Raw genomic sequence first — 17,608 nt, forward strand, 5'->3', positions numbered from 1 at the left:
ATCCTATAAAAATGTTTTCTTTCTAAGGGCCTGAAAGCTGGAAAGAAGGATTAAGGCATGGATATCTAGCCTAGAATAATTTTGACCCCACCACCTTCCCTCCTACCCCATAAACATTGCGGCTTTATCTCCACTTCCTTTAAACAAATTGCTGGAACCTCGGCCGAGGAAATTAATTCAGTTTCCATGTAATTCCCTGAGTTTACGAGCATCGGTTTGACCGAGGCCTGGATTTGGGCCTAAGCTGGCAGGTGCTGTTAGCAGCTGCCTGGGGAGCAGGGGCTCCTTTTTGCTCCTTTTTTCTCCTTTTTCCCCCTCATCCCTCGCTCTGGCAGGTGCTCCATGTGTTTATCCCGGCACTGCCGGTGCTGGATGTGCTCCCTTTCCCTGGTTACACTCCTGACTACCTGGAAATGGCCAGACAGGGCTTTGCTTGCCTTAAAGACTGCCGTGACTGCTTGCAGACATCTATCTTGTTTGAGCAGCATCAGCTTGTTTGAGCCACAAAGAGACCGATCAAACTTTAATTAACTTTTGTCTGCAGTGCCATTGTAGGCCATGTGTGCACTTTAGCTGTTCTTTGCAGCTCTCCAGTCCCTTGGTGCTATTCCAGACAGCAGAATTAGCCATCCAGAAGCTTTTGCCCTTCCAAGGCTTTGCCTTTTGAAATATGAGGGTGTTTGTCAGGCTGACAGGGGGGAGAGCAGCCCTGGGGGTCTGGCTGTGCTGCAGTCCCAGGGTGGACAGGCAGGGTGGGGGTCATCTTCCCCTTTGGCACCCCTTGTGTGATCATAAAATCACAGAAAGGTTTGGGCTGGAAGGGATTTAAAGATCATCCAATGCCCCATGGGCAGGGACACCTTTCACTAGAGTAGGTTGCTCAGAGCTCCACACATTCTGACCTTGAACATTTCCAGGGATGGGGCATCCACAGCTTCTCTGGGCCTCACCACCCTCACAGCAAAGAATGTAAAATAACATCCAAAAATGTAGGGAAACACCCATGCAAGCACAAAGGCAGCTGTGCAACTTATGTTAAAATAGGAATAAAGCAAAACAGGAGCACAGGATGAGAAAGAGGAGGCTGGTGGCAACGTTTCTCTGCTCGTGTTGGATTTTTAAAACATTAATACTTTTGCCCTGCCAAAAGGGCCCTGAGGATGGCTGGCTTCTCAAGTGAACAAAAGCCTCTTGCCTGTGTGTGGAGAGGGTGATCTGCTGAGGAATAGTTATTTGGAAGTACCCAGCAATTGTGGGTAATTGGCTGAGGAATATTCTGCAGCTCTCAATCATTTTTCTGTTTTCACAGATGATTGTACCATTAGATATGGTGAGTGCACTAAGCTGTGCTGCAACTTTTCCATTTACTGTGCTAATATGTGTGAACTCTACTTCCAGTTGAGGCTCCTTCCTTCTGTGGCTTCCTGTGCTACTCCAGGAAGACAGCCAAGCTTGCCAGCTCATGCTCTGGCCTCCTCTTCCCTGCTCTCTCTCTCCTGGGGTGATATTTAGATGTTCTGGGGTGGCTGAGCTGATCAGATTAACGTCTGTGCTTTATTTCATTGTTGTTAGATTGCATTAAAATACTGAATCACAGGAATGACAGCCTGTGCCCTTAGTGCTTTTTACCTTGTTTTTCTCTCTGCTTTTATGCTTTTCTTTCCTTCGTTTACTTGGCTTTTTCTTTTTAGTCTCTGTAAAGTTAGTGTTCCCCCTCTTCCTCTCCGAGTTATTTTCTTACTTTAATCTATATTTCATGCAGTTTTCTCTTATCTTTGCTCTTCTGTCACTGCTTTATTTTTTTGCTATCTTTTTTCTCCAACCTTTTTTTTTGTTGTTGTTGTTGTTTTTCTCCAAAACACAGAATGCTTTAGATGGAAATGGTGAGATACATCTATTCAAGATTCGCGTATGTGCTAAGGTACAGAGCAAGATTAAGCAAAGCCTGTAGCATCAATTTTGTCTTCTATTCAAGCCAGTTTTTCAGTGAGACTTTGGGTGAAGGAATGTGATAAAATCAAATCACCTCTTAGCCTCATATTCTGAGGCTGATTGGAACCTTACACAGTTGCAGGGATGATTCAGAGAAAGTTAATGTAATTTGCTGTGTATCACTCCAAGAAACTGTGTTTGTCAGGTTCATATAGCAGTGTGAAATGTTCAAGGAAAAGGCTTTCAATATTGCTGCCAGGAGTTGGGAGTAAGGAATATAAAGCCATTATGTGGTGGGATCTGCTGATTTTCTGGGGATTATCCACTTATGAATTTGCACTGAAGTTTTGTAATTGCAAGTAGAAGCAAGCCAATAAAAATAATACTTATTTTCTCCGTAATAATAATGGAAGGGATTAATTTTTATCTCTTTGCCTATTTTTATCTATTTATAGAAAAGTGAGCATAGTATTGTCTAGGAGTACTTTTTCTTCCTGTGTGTTATGGGGATCACAGAGATATACGAAGATGCTTTCCTAAAAACCATCATTTTGTAAGACTTTTTTTCTGGTTCTTTCCCTGACATTCCCATGGTATTGACTTTCTTGGCTTTGCAAAGTGTTGTACTGCCAAATAGTCAGCAGTCCGTGATCTTCATCATACTAATTCTGTGCTCTTCATTGCCTAAGTTATTTCTTCCATTTGATCCTGAAGTTCTATAAATTCCATTCCATGCCAATTTGCTCATTGTAAATCAGAAGTGTATGAGTGGTTTGTACCATTCAGAAATATTTAGGGATTAAGTTTTTGTTATCTGTTGGGTGTGTCACCTAAGAAGACTACAGGTTCTTGCCAGAGGTGCATTTGTTGCCAGCTGCCTCCTGTCACTTTTATTTTATGCTTCAAGAGCGAGACCTAAATAGTCACTCTTTTTTTGTGTGTGCATGTTAGAAAAGGAATTAACTTCCAATTAATTCCCTCCTTCCTCTGGGATCTACCTGTGTATCCCAAAATGGAGAACAATAAAAGTTACCTCCATGTAATTTTGAGTGCCACATATATACAGCCCGCTCACCTCAGACTATTCAGAGACCAATTCTTCTATGTATTAATCATATTTTTCTCCCAGCTTATTACAGAAGAGAAAAATATTCAGTTCCAAATGTTAAAATGGGGCACATTTTATTAACATTGAAAGCAGTAAATTATCTCTGCTTATGAAATGAGACTGAGCAATTTCTGCTGAACTCTTCCTGACTTGCCCCTTCACTAGGATACAGTGTTTTCTAATTTCTCAGAGGGCCCCGGTTCCATTAAGGGCGAGAGCTGTTTTAAAGCTGTAATGAAAGCCACACGTAGCTGAAATTCAAGGAGGGGCAATGCCCTAAATTCTATTTCAGTAGCTCATCTAGAGCTATTTTCAGTTTTATGTTTATAAGAATGTCAATTAACCTAGAGACTAGGACACACATGGAAGAATAAGGATGAAGTGGATGTCATTCTACCACACTGAAGCCAGCTCGTTGGACCTAATCCTTTACAAAAGCTTCATTTACATAAGAAGCTGACCTGTGTTGCCTAATTTAGCTCTCAAACAGCTTGGTGATTTAAATGCTCTTTCTTTTCAGTGAAGTGGGATAGGGCTGGTCAAGGTGGCAAAAATACTAGGACTAAAAATATAGAAGGAAGAAATAAATATGCTGGATGTACATTACTATCAGTTTTATTTCCCTGACACCTTTCAAAACTGGGTGACCATCTTGGCATGTATTTGCCAAAAATACAATAGTAACAGTAACAATTGCAATGCCCTTAATTAAGGTATAGCTCTGCAATACAGTAGTAGTGCTGTCTGCTTTTTGCCTAGGTTGTGCTGAAGCTAGAAACCCAGGCAAGACAGATATTCAGCAGGTTGTTTTCTGTTATGAAAAGAATTCAACATTCAACCTGCAATGGTCCTTTTGCAGGGATGAAAAGTGATACTGTCAAGATTAGCAAGAGTAATGGGTGCTACAAGTCTTTCTAACTTTAATACAGAGCAGTGTTCTTACCTGGAAAGAAAAAGAAAAGGGAAAACAGAGGCCATACATGTGAAATCTGCCTCCACTGGATGAGAGGGCATATCTCTCCAGCTTAATTTGTGAAATCTTTTACAGGCAATATGGTATGCAAAGTCCTCAGCTAATAATGGTTGAGACTTTTTTGTTTAATATTATGTGTTTCTACTTCCACCCCCCCCCTCCTCCAGTGTCATCACCTCTATTAATTTTTCCCTCTTTGCCTCTTTTATCTCTTTAGTGCTACGGGATGACTTCCGCCAAAACCCCACAGATGTGGTGGTGGCAGCTGGAGAGCCTGCAATCCTGGAGTGCCAGCCACCTCGAGGGCACCCTGAGCCTACCATCTACTGGAAGAAAGATAAAGTCCGGATTGATGACAGGGAGGAGCGGATCAGTGTGAGTACAACTCTGGTGTTTTTTTTTATCTAGGGACACAGGGCTCACAGCTGAGTGCAGCAGAACTTACACAGCTTTATAGCTTTTCCTGTAAAGACTTGTTATTCTTGGCAGTTTGCCTCTCTCAGCTTTCCCAAATGAGGGGGGAAGGCTGTTTATTGCTTCTAGTCTGACTCTCCAGTGTGAACATCTTTGAGGGTTGGTTTGTAAATCCAGTGTAATGGAATTCCATTAGAGCTGGAGATTTGGTCATGGAAGGTGCTCATTTAGGTGAAGGACTCAGTGGAAGTCTTTGACCAATTTGGTCTTAACTTTTCTACATCTCAGTTCTCCAAACTGAGAATATCAAAGAAGTGTTTTATAAGTACATTCAGTTGTATCTGTGAGGTGCACAAATAATCCCTGGGAAAAAACCCAACAGTTTAGAATGATATCGGTAATGTTATAGTTATTGCAGTAATTTAGATATGTCTAAATGGAGGCTGAAGTCATACTCCAAAGAATTATGGTTCTTGAAAAGGAGTAAATGTTGAGCAAATCAGTAACACTGGTTGAATTCTGTGACCGTTCATTTCTTGTACTGAATGAAAAAGGATCCAGCAGAAATATTTAATTTATCAAGTAATTAGAGATAAATCATGGTCAGTACAAGCAAATGGGATAAATTAAGGGGGTGAGAACATGTTTCATTCCTAATTTTTAAATGCTTAGCTTCTCACAATTCACCATTAATATTTCTTCTATAAAGTTTTATGTCGTAGGTAATGATTCAGTGCTGACCTCATTCAACGTGGAAGTACTATCAGGAAGCTTGTTAGTGGCTCTGGATGCCTAAGGAATTATTCCAAGCCAAAGAATCTCAGCAGTTGCTGTTTATGGGCCAGGCTGTCTGTGCTTGGGTCTACTCAAGAGTAGAAAAGCAAAGAGTGGCAGGGAACTGGGTACCATTCCCTGACTCTCAGGTTTCTTTGGCTATATTCCCAGTTTATTTTGAAGCACCCCGTTGTCTAACCTTTGATACTGTGACTTCACAAGCTGCAAATTTTTACTTTATTTCTTTCAACTGCCCTGCGCTTTCACTCTGTAAGCACCCTTTATAGCCAAGAAAATATTAAGAGTCAGGTGAACTCCCAGGTTTGGGCCAGATTCATTCTGTTTGCCTCAACAAAAAGTGAAAATCTGTCTTTATTAGCGATCAAGGAAACTGTTAAGACACCAGTTAAATAAAACTAACTAAATAAAACTAAGTCAAATTTCCCTTTTTTTTGTGAGAGCTGTCAAGAGCGCTTTACATATCACCATGCAAGAAATAAAAGCACTCTGTGCTGCCAAGAGGCAGCAAGAAATGTAATCTTTGAAATGTGAAGAATCTAATGAAAGCCGAAGGAAAAAAATGAAATGTAGCTGAAATTAGTTGCAAGTTGAAATTATTCAGTGAGATAAAAATGTGTTCTAGAACAGCTTAACGGTATTTAAATATATGAGTATATAATTTTAAAGCTATGCATATGTTTGCAAACAAAACTTTAGGATGCCTTGGTTGTGGAACTTGTTGCGTGAGAAGATAGCACTTTTTCTGATGTGTTTTCTTTATCTGAAGTTAAAGATACATTCCTTGTTTTGAAACAGATCCGTGGTGGGAAGCTGATGATCTCCAACACCAGAAAAAGTGATGCAGGAATGTACACATGTGTTGGGACCAACATGGTGGGAGAGCGTGACAGTGACCCTGCGGAGCTGACCGTCTTTGGTAAAGAGACCTCTGCTTTTATTGCCTTTTCCCTACAAATATCATGGACTGAATTACCCCGGGTGGCTCATCAAAACAAGGTTGACAAAACACAGCAGTTCTGCTCAAGATGCATTACACAGCTTCAGAAGGAGACCAGGTTTTAAAAGCTGCAGTTTATAATGATGGAGCTGAGATGGCTCCACATTTTCCATCTAAGCACATAGTTTTAGTCTAATTGGAGGTCCACTGTGATGTGCATATCCAGAGATGGTAATGCAGGACAATGCTCTTCCTCACAGAATGGCCAAATGTAATTAAGGTACTTCTCATACAGTTGATAATGCCTGATTACAAGAGGTTTAGACCAGGATTGTCTATTTAAATAATTCTATATTCCCGAGGGGTTGCAAAATCAAACCTCTGTCGGAAAGCACAAAAAAACTCATCAGTACAAAGTCATTGAAGAAAATTCCAAAATTCAAATTTTTGAGTATATAGAGATAACTTTTGTCATTCATTTTTTTAGAATGCCTGAAACAGCTTTTCATCCTGTGAGGCAGGATATAATTTAGGTTTTTGGTGCTCCTGAATGATTAAAAAATGAATAAGTATCCTGTGTGAAAGAGCTTCCAGAACTGATGAGCAAGCAAGAAGTTAGTTGTTAGGAGCACTTGCCCCATGGTTAGGGTCCAGAGAAAGAACAGAGTAATACGCAAACCCAAAGCTGTATTCATCCTGCTAAAAACTGGATAAGAAGCAAAGCCACAAAATCATGCTGTGGTACGTCCTACTGTTGTGGGTTTGTAGGAATTAGTTAAGAGGTTCTGAGCAAAGAAAGGAAGATCAATAAGGAAAAAAAACCCTCGCTGCTAAAGAAAACATGTCCACGTCAACAAAAAAGAAAGAGAAATAGTGTTTATGTTCCCTCCTGCTACACCCCTTTGATATCCTTGGTACAGCACTGAAATTCCAAACAATACCATCTGTAACCCCAGAGAGACTTTTAACTGAAATCCTAAAGTCCTTTGTGAAGCAGGTGCTCCTGATTTTTTCACCTTCTGCCTAATATGATGCACTGGAAAACCCAGTCACACATATTGCCTGCCATCTCTGTGCTTGCATGTATGTGCAATTCAACATTTGTTTATCCACTTGAAAAAAATGTATATTATGGGGTTCACAGAAGGCTGAGAAAGATTTCTGCTAGATAAGATCCATGAATTTCTGAGGATATGCTGCTTTCCAGCTTCGTAAGTCTGTAAAGGTTTCCACTCCAACTGGTTTGTTGTGGATTCATGGAAGCATATGGCTTTTAAAGACAGAACTATTATACCTTGCAAAAATACATAGAGAAAGGATCTCTATCAAATTATTATGCCCTTTGCAGCCAATCTGTTAAAGCTGTAGCTTTATACAGATGCAAAAGAGACATGACATATCTCCTTCATCAGTTTAAGTACTGCTAATCTCTGGTAATACTCCCTGTGGATAGCAAGCAGATTGCAGTCCTAAACTACAAAGCCTTAAGAAATCCTTAAGAAAATAATTTGTTAAAAAGCACTGAACTGTAGGAATGAAAACTGAAATGTGCATGTAATTTCATATCCTGCAGAGCTATGAAACATATTAGGTCTGTCTTGATATGTAAAATAACACACAGCAAATTACAATATTCTGATTTTTTTACAGGGTATAATCATAGCAATCAACTTGGAAAATACAATCTAAAACTATTTGGTGAATACTGAACAAAATCAGCAATAAATGAAATTAGATATTTTAATTCTTCATAATTGTGTTAGGCTACCTAAAGAAAATTGTATTCAAAACTCCCTACTGCAGTATCTTCCTTCTATCAATTCTCCTTCTATCTGAGTATTCCCAGATACGTTCCCACCTTCCTTTTTGCTGTGCAAGGATAGCACACAGGAAGCAGGTGCTCACAAGATGGTTTGAGTGTCCTGTGCCCACTTCCTGGCTGTCTCCTGGCCCTGAAGCTCTGTGTTGGTGCACTGGGCTCCCTATAAAGTCATGTCCAGGGTGGTCCTGGTCCACTCCATACAAAAGGAGGGGACTTGCCTGTGCCTTCCAGCATCACAGCAGTTGTATTCATTCCTGGACTCCAGGCAGCAGCCCATGGGTGAGCAGAGATGTACACAGAGAGCATTATCCATTATGTTTCCAGGAAGTAATGTATCTATTGGACAGTCCAATCACTCTGAGCGTGCACGATAAATCCAATAAATCCAGCAACTCTGGGAAATGTCAGATTGGCTCTGTGTGTTCAAATTGGCTTCACTGAACTCAGGCAAAACCACCAGGATCATAGGTTAGGTCCACAGCCTTTCTCTAACATGACTCACAGGTCTGAGGAACATGGGAATTCTGCAAACGTTGAGGAAAAATATGCTAAAAATACTTACATGCCATTCATGTGCCCAACTTCAACTGTTTTGAACATATTTGAAAATGGATTTCACAATAAGAATAAAGAAACTAAGAGACTTTGAAAATTTTATTAGGACAGTGGCAAGCCTATAGTTGGTTCTGATTCTGGAAAGGAATGTATATTAATTAGCTGATTAGTCATCTCTTCATTCCTTTCCCAAATTACAAGCCTCCAAACCCTTTCCACAGTGTGAAGGGAGCCTTAGTAAACACACTATGTAGGAAAAGGAACTGTTTCATACTAGTTCTCAAACCTTTCCAGGAACCAGCTACTTGTTACTTTTGGCTTTGCAGGTTTTTCTGTAATACCTGAAGTTAACTTCTGCATGTGACTTGTGACAGATCTCTGGCTCCCTGTACAGTAAATTTAGCTTGAGGCATTGCCTCTGGAAAAACTGAGTCAGCGTGGTGGGAGCTGGTGGCCCAAGGGGAACAGCATGGAAGCCTAGCCTGAAAGATTACACCTTTCCTGAGTTTAAAAATTATAAAATGGGCCATAAGAACCTTGGGAAGCAGTAGGGGAAGAAAATAAAATTTTCCTGTGTGCAGAATATGTCCACTTGGCTGGGTACCCATTCAATAACCTTTACTGAGAGATAGTTATGAATAATACATGTAGAACTTTCACTTTTTTTTTTCCCAAGCTTATCTGCACGGGAAACATTGTTTTTAATATTTAGGCACTACTAACAGTATCCTGGTAGTGTCAATGCAGATTGCATTACTTTTGTTCCCAAGTCATAATTCTTCTATTAGCAGAAAATTGGCACACTTTCACAGTAAAATACCATAAAGATCATATAAGCAGTGCTTTCCAAAACTGTGTTTTGAATAGTGACAAAAGTGCACTACATTTTGTTAGTCTTCTTTTTTCAAGTGTTACTGATAGTTTTTGCCTTTATGAGGCTCCAAGGTGTACTCTTGGAGTAAAACAGAAAGACAGGTTCTTTCACAGAATCTTAAGCTGGCCTTTAAAGAAAGTTAATAACCTCAGTCCTAATGTTCGCAAAAGGAGGCAGCATGGGACTTGGTTATTGTGTACACACTATTCTAAAGGCCAATTTCTGAAGTGTAAGTGATACAAATTAGGCTGCATTGCTTGTGTTTGGGCTCATAGCCCTTGGCTGAACAGAATTAAAACAAGATGCAAAACAGAAACAGTTTAATTCCAATTTGTAAGAAAGCTTTGTTTGTAAATACATAATATGGAGCCAGAAATTAAATAAAGAATGAATGACTCCTTAAGATAACCTTTATCATTTTGTCATGCTGCTCACTGTTCTAAGTTTTCAAGTAGTTTTAACTGTTTCAGACTCTTTTATTTTCCTTTGCACTTAAAATGGTATGTTTGAAGAGAATGTACAAAGGTATATCTTGTATATTGATTCTAAAGCTCAGTGAAATCAATGAAAGCCTTAGCATATCTACTTCAAGAGGCTGGCATCAAGCAGTGGAAAAAGATATATTTAGAAGAGCCTCAAAAGAATATAAAGCATAAGTAAGAAGAGTACAAAAATGTCTTTACAAGATATGTCAATCTGGACATATTAAAGATTGTTTTGGATTAATCTTTGATTTTAGCTTTGGCATCTGAAGCTTTTTTCAGCTAATAAGGTCCTGTGGGATGAAGAGGTATTTTTGTCTGATGCTTGAAGAAGTATTTGTGTTTGATGTTCTGTAGATATTGTCAGGCTGAAAGAGAAACCCTAGTTTCAGAAAGAGTACACTATGATGACATGGCGTTAGAGCAAAAAAATGCCCCAAATCCCTTTAATGAAGACATCGTGCCCCATTTTACTTACTTGAGCTCTGCCTGTGTGGAATGCCTTAGCAGAGTCTTGACCCATTGTATCCTGGAAAGCTTTCCCAGTCACGTGGAAAAATCTGCCAAACCCAGGTATGCATTCATAGGTCAAGGAGGAGAAATCAGCAGTGTTTATTTTGTCCTTCAGATCAAAGCTCCTCCTGCTTTTCTTCAAATCCCTGTATTTTCCACTTGCAGGATACTTGTGGCAGATTGCAAAAAGCCAGTTTAGCTTTAGAATATTTGTTACCCACAGATACCAAGAAGTTGTAATAGGATAATGATACAGCTCTGGAAAAAGGTCTGATTTGGTCCCTAAAGTCTGTATAAAATGGTCAGTAAAAGCTATAATTAGCATGATTGTAGACATTTATAAAAGGAGAAAACCACAAGCAACTGATAGCATTCATTTTACTGCATTTGCCTCTTATTGGTGTTCCATGCCTTTACTGTACAAGCTCATCACACCTTGGGTGCTGCTTAGAATGTGGGAGTTTGCAATTTCTACACAAGTAGTTATATCTCAAATGAAAAGGGGAAAAGTGCCTCTAAAGGTGCAGTAGAAGAAGGTCTTTAAATATAAACCCACCTGCTTCTGCAATTCTATTTTCATTTATTTAGCCAACATAGGTAAATTTATTGAGATTGTAATATCCTGTCTTCTTCCACATGTTATTTTTTGGCAGAGAGCTTTACTTCATCCAGATCACGTTGCATTTAATGAAGTATTGATGCTATTGACAGCATTCTGAAGTGAAACTTACTTCCAACAATTTAATGTTTCTCTTTTACCCCTTTTGAATCGGAATGCTAAAGTGAAAAAGGCTTTTATTTGTAACTATTTGTTATTAAATGCCTCCCCAAAGCCTTTTAATTTGTCTTTTAATACTCTTTCTAGAACACAAAAACATTTTAAAAAGATGATGTCTTCTCTCCAGCAGAGAAAATGAGAACAATTCTAAATCAGATTGAGGCCCTACATTATGGGGACCATCAAATCCTTCACTCTAGCAGTTGCCTCAGCAGAGAAAATGTATTAGGGTGGTTAGGATCATTTTAATTAGATTGAGGCCCCATGTATGGCTGTCTAACTTTTTGAGGAACAGGGAAAGGGCAATAATACATCTGAAGGTCATCCGAGTCTCTCTAATAGACTGTGATACTTAGACCAATTGTTAAATATGGGGAAAATTGAATTCTGAGGTTAGCTTGTGTCAGCACCCAAAGCAAGGAAAGCATTTTCCTGTTTCTGGCTAGGATCTGTGGGTTTCCTTGCAGCACAGACCTCAAGCACTGCAACAGATTGTAGGTGTGTGTCCAGATTGCATTAACAATCCCCTTTTATAACTGCAAGCAAAGTTTATTCTGAAGTTATAAAGGTCACCCTAGTAATAGCATGACTGGTTGACATGACATATAACCATGACCTATTTTATAGTTCTCTTCAAAGATTTTTAATATTCATCAGAGAAAGTCTGGGAAGTGGGTACTTTATTTACTCAGTGAAAGCTTATAAAATACCTATATTAAAAATTTTATATATGTCTATGATTTTAATTTATCACCCTTTCTTCTTGTTTCTCAAATATATTGTGCTCTGGATGCTGTTGACAGAGTAACAATGTTTAATTATACCACAAAGCTTTATTTATGGGCAAAACATTTCAGAAGAAAAAATACAAAAATTATTTTTTCCCCCTCCCAAGATTAGCTCTGAAACTAAATTTGACCTGGCTGTGCAAAGAAACCTTCTTTATTTAGCATGCTTGGGCAAGCAGCACTCTGTCTCCTGAGAGATTAACATTGTAAGCAAGTTATGCAGGTGACTCAAATCCAGTTAATCTCACATAAAGAATGTTAATTGCATTGGCAATGGCATTCACTCTGATCACTTTATAGCTGTATAATTAGCTATTGGACATATTCAAGGGGTTTTCTGAGTGATACAAATACAGGAAACAACATGAGAGATAACTTGTTCTTTCCTGATTCACGCTGTGCAAAATGTAGAGATGATGGCAAAATGGAACCAGCAGTTATTGGTATTTGCATGTCCTTGCTAACTGGGCTCTGTCCTTACATAGCTATTTACTTTTTAGCAACTTCCTAATTTTTTTTGAAAATACGCAGTTTTAGAAGCTGATCTGAAACAAACACATGTGTTCTCCTAAATTGCCTTGATGTGGAACCCAGTGATTTATCTAATGACCTCAGAGCCATTTGCTTTCTCCTCAGCTGGGCTCTCCTCAAAATGCAACAGGAATTTATTTTCTCATCTCCTGTATAGGAGAATTTACAGTCACAAGTAGCAATTTCATAAGTATGCACATGCTAATTTCTTAGCTGTTCACATGCAGCTTTTGTAAGCGTGGTCTAAAATCATTTTTGTATGCAGACCAAGCCAGTGCTCAGGCACACACAGAGAATGATTTAAATTCAAAGGGGATGAACCAGGACCTCTAAATCACCAATTACGATGCTGATCTGGGTCTGAATTCCTTAGTTTAGGATCACATCTTGAAAAACAAATGCTGAAATGAAGTGTTTGTTGTGTATGAGCTCAGAGCAGGCGTTGGTCTGAGCTCTTCTTAGCAGAGAAGTTGTGAAGAGAGACTGTTGCAAATTTGCAGAAAGGGTTATTAACATACTCCCTTCCAGATACTTTCTTCCAGACTCACATAGTTACAGATGAGCATAGTAAATGGCTAAGCATTAAGATATTAAAATGGTGTTATACAAAATTTTCGATGCCTGACTGGAAAACTGATTTTAATTGAGAAAATTAAATTGACAAAATAATTCACTCCCCTCTAAGAATGTTGAAGTTTGGAGACAAAAGGGATAACTGGAGTGAAATGGGAAAAAATTTGAAGGAGAGGAATGGAGGAAGTTTTTGCCCTGAGGAGTGCAGGTGCCTCATATTTAATATCAGGTACCTAAAATTTGTTGGCAAATAGTTACACTGTGCCAAAGATGTACTTTTTTTGGCTTGTCCAGAAAATTTTCACTGAATTTAACCAAATATGCACCTACCTAAAAAAAAATAAATTAATAGAGTCATCAATTCATACACCAGAGAACCCAGGAAGAATGCAGATCTGGGCAGCATTTTCCTTTAACTGCACTGTGTTCCTGCTGCTGTCACTGTCCTGGGGTGGTGCTTGGGTACTTCAGTTGATTTTTCTTGTGTTAAGTTTGGGGATAGGCTGTATTTGGGTGACCTGGGGAAAAGGAGCTCCAGTTCAAGTGTAGATTAAACACTTAGTGGAGAAGAGTCTGTTTGCTGTGAGGTACAAAGAAGGGAGAGGCATGGATAGTTGAAAGGGGGACTGGAGTTGTGAACTTGCTGGGTTCCAGGTGTGAAAAGTGGTATTTTTGGGCTAAAAAGAGACAAAATGACTAAGGAAGCAGTCAGCAGCTGGATATGGCTTGTACACAGGCTTGAAATGGAAAATTATACAGATTTCAATGTTTGCTGAGAGGCTAGAAATGAATCTACTTGCCCAAACGTTGCTGGAATCTGCAGATCCTGGGCAGGAATAGGACAAAAGCAATGGCTTGGGGAGAAGAATCTTTGCCCGTTAGAGATGCTTTTATCTCTATCACCTGGAAAAGTGCTATAGATTCTTGAGCATGTCTATACTTCTGCTGAAAAAATATGTTTTCCCCTGCCAATAGGTTTCCCTGCTAATATGGAATTCCTATGTGATGCTGTCACTTATTTGCATAATTACTAACAGGTGGTTTTGTGTTCCTCCTTTTCTGAGTGATATTCTGATTTGTGAAAGTGGTGAACACCTTTTTTTTGTCTGCAGTTGAATCATGGAAGCTGAGCTTTGAACATACAAAATTAATGCTTAATTTCCACCCACCCCCCCTCCAAAAAAAAAAAATTGGCAGTTTTGTGGCTCAGGTTGGATATCAAAATTTAACAGATCCTTTTTACCTTGCTGTCTAAGATCTCTATGATACCTCAGAGAGGAGCTATGAAAGTGACTTGATTATGAAGCATTTAGATAGGTGTAACAGAGGTCATGAGGAAATTAATAATTCTGTCTTTGAAGTCAAGTTTGAGTAGTATAACAGAGGCCACCCTCTAAACAGTACAACCAAAGCAAAATGTTAAACACCTGCTCATTAAATGAATACCAACAATCTGGAGATGTTTGGAGAATAAAAAAATAGTGTGTGATCATATAATTGCAACCAGTCCCATAAGGCATCCTAAACAGAAAGGAAGTGATTAAAAGACATGCAGACAGCCTTAATTCTGTCAGTAAGTGTGGCCTGCTTGATTTTGCAACCTTATTAATGTGCTTATAACTCTTTAAAAAAATAATTTGCATATAATAATCATGCATAACAACCCTATAAAATTAGCTCTGTAGTCATCAAGACAAACTGCCTGAGTCAGAATCTGGTATTGCTTGCATCTGTGTGACTTTTGAGAGTTTTTTTAAGTGACATCATACCCCTCAACTTGCTCAGAATGAAATGTGAAACATAATGTGTAACCAGTTTTAAATGTCTTTATGATAAATCCCTGTCTTGAGTGGAAATACTGTTTCATATAAACCCAGTCTTGTAATGGTTTGACTAGCATAAATAACTTATGACAATAAAAGTGTGGTATGGCTGAGAGGACAGAACAAAATTTGTGCAGTCCAAAAGTAACTTGGAAACTAACCTCAGTGACATCCTTTCAAATGAAATTAGCGGTGCTTGGATTTTGTACCAGTATCACTGAGATCAGATTGTGGCTCTGCATCTGGATTTTAAACAGGCCTGTACAACATTATGGTGATTAATACTATTTGTAGCCGTGCAGCCTAACATAACAAGAGTAAACATAAATTATTATTCAGACCTTAATTTGGTTTTCCGTGGTCGTGGTGAAGTTGGCGATGGGGATCGGGGAAGCTCTGCCCTATGTTCAACAGTTCACAATTGCCTGAGGTGCGTAATGCAGAGTTTAAATTTTCCTCAAAAGCATCAAGATATTGATCACTGCCAAAGGCAGGCTGACTCCATTGGCAGCTCCTATATTGCTGCAGCTCCCAGCTCAGGCTCTGTGTGCAGTGCTGCAGAGCCACAGTGTTTCCAGGGAAGGGCACAGCCTTGGAGGTCTCTCCAGCCTGGCAGCTCTCCTCCTGCCTCTTTATGCACATCATCAGTCCCACTTGTCTGAATTTGTGGAGCTCAGCCTCCTTTCTGTTTGATGGATGGGTAAGCAGCAAGATGCTGAAAAGTCAAAAAATGTTCATTTCAACCCTCTGACTCACTAAGGAATTTTAATGTCTCTTTCAAGAGCGGCCCACGTTTCTCAGGCGGCCAATTAACCAAGTGGTGCTGGAGGAGGAGGCGGTGGATTTCCGGTGCCAGGTGCAGGGCGATCCCACACCCACAGTCCGCTGGAAGAAAGATGATGCAGACTTACCCAGAGGAAGGTGAGAGCAACATTCACGTTCCCCACACTTTCAAATTTCAATTGTTGCACAATGCTGGAATCCATCCCTACTACTAAGAGTTTGTTCTTCGACTTTGTGTCCAAGATTTATTTCCCATATTGCTGCTCTTTTGGCACTACAAATCTTGCTGCAGAGGCAGCTGTGCAGGGAAACCCAGCCTGGGTGAATTGTCCAGGTAATGGATTCCTGTGGAGGGAAGAAAAGTGATGTGTAGGTGTTGTGAGCACACGGGTAATCAGTGAATTTATTGGAGACAGTAAAGATGTTTTAGGACTGTAATAGTGATAGTAGCTTTCAGAATGATGTGCTGATACCAAGAGGGAGAAAACTTGGCAGGAGAGTTGCTCTGTTGCACTGGCAAGGTGAATTACAAGCAGAGCATGGTGGGCTTTGTTGGCTCCTTGGTTCATGTCTATTAAGTTTTGGAGAAAAATCTTTCTCCTGAGGAAACAAAAAGCCAGACTAGCAGAAGTGTAAAGCAAAGTTGAAATCTGGAACAGGCCCCCTGTGTTCAAGAAAGATTCATTTAGTCTGGAACAAACGAGTAAATTCCAGTGAGCAAGGGAAGGGAGTCTCTCCTGCAAAAGGGTTTTAAATTAGTTTGGCTCCTTTCAGCTAACAGAGCAGTGTTTGGTCCTCATTTTCTGGAACTCTTTCTTGTTTTGATGCTGAATCATTATTTCATTAAAAACCTCAACACGGAAATAGCTCTGGGAACAGGAGTTAGAACCCAGGTCTCCATAACCCAACAAATCCTTCTGGCACTATGAGTCCTGATTTATTTTTGCACAGTTTTAATTTTAACAGCAGACATGAACAGTAGCTCATTTTTTTTTTTTTGCACCCCACCACAGTTGATCTTTTCCATCAGTTGAATATACTAATGGAAAAATACATAATCTAGAAAAAACATTTGTATGTAAGTCAGATGCAAATGTGTGTATATATATGTATATGTACTTTTTTAAAAAAAATGGGTTTTCTTGCAATTTAAATTAAAAAGTGACATAGCTGTTTTGCTAATTATAGTGACAGATGTGTATGAATGTAATACATAAAATATTATTTTCAAGAGAAGACTTTTGGATGTCAGGACAGATTTTTCTCTTTCCTTGCTCTTTAACTATGTATTGTAGAGTAGTCCACAGTAAATACATTATGTTTATCTCATTAACTCTTGCTTTTCTGCTCCTTCTGTTGTTTTAAATCATATCTGCTTCTAGGTCTCATAAGCAGAAGTAATAGATGATGAATTCACAGTGTCTTTGTGTATTAGATTAGATTGTACTTCTATGAGATATTTTTTAATGACTATGTTCCTTCTTTTTCTCCAACATCTGTACTTCAGAGGCAAATGCCTCTGATAGTTAGCATTGCATGCTTTTTATTCGTTAATTTTTCATTTTTATAGCATGATATATAAGCATATCTTCACTGTCCAAAAAGTGGAATTTTCCAAACCAATTCTGCATGATACTTAAGGAAGAAAAACTTGGAACCTCTAAAACAAAAGCTATTGTTTTTTTCTGGAGTTTTTAATACCAGCAAAGAAATTTTCCCAGGTATAGTCTGAATGAATGGATGGATGAGAAGATTATAATGTAGAAAGTTTATAAATTAAGAAGAGAATGGCAAAATTGTTCCTCCTTGTTGAAGTGGGAGGGTTTTTTTTGAGATTTGTTGTTTTTTGGTTTCTTTTTGGTTTGTTTTCTTTTTTTTTTTTGGTGGTAAAAGACAAATTAGCTTTCAGCTTCTGAGCTTCTGTATT

The 17,608-nt window shown here is 39.0% G+C and overlaps 1 protein-coding gene across 1 annotated transcript in view; it reads left to right on the forward strand.

Moving 5' to 3' along the window:
• The window catches only part of ROBO2 (roundabout guidance receptor 2), a 1,017,279-nt gene that overhangs the window by 864,926 nt on the left and 134,745 nt on the right, over positions 1-17,608 (forward strand). Inside the window, exons 5-7 of the mRNA XM_085050027.1 lie at positions 4,231-4,388; positions 6,018-6,138; positions 15,681-15,819. Coding sequence (XP_084906153.1) covers positions 4,231-4,388; positions 6,018-6,138; positions 15,681-15,819 — 418 coding nt within the window. The remainder of the gene's footprint in view (positions 1-4,230; positions 4,389-6,017; positions 6,139-15,680; positions 15,820-17,608) is intronic.

This window comes from Lichenostomus cassidix, chromosome 1 (genome assembly GCF_008360975.1).
Source record: "Lichenostomus cassidix isolate B80296 chromosome 1, HeHo_3.0, whole genome shotgun sequence".
In the NCBI taxonomy this organism is placed as follows: domain Eukaryota; kingdom Metazoa; phylum Chordata; class Aves; order Passeriformes; family Meliphagidae; genus Lichenostomus; species Lichenostomus cassidix.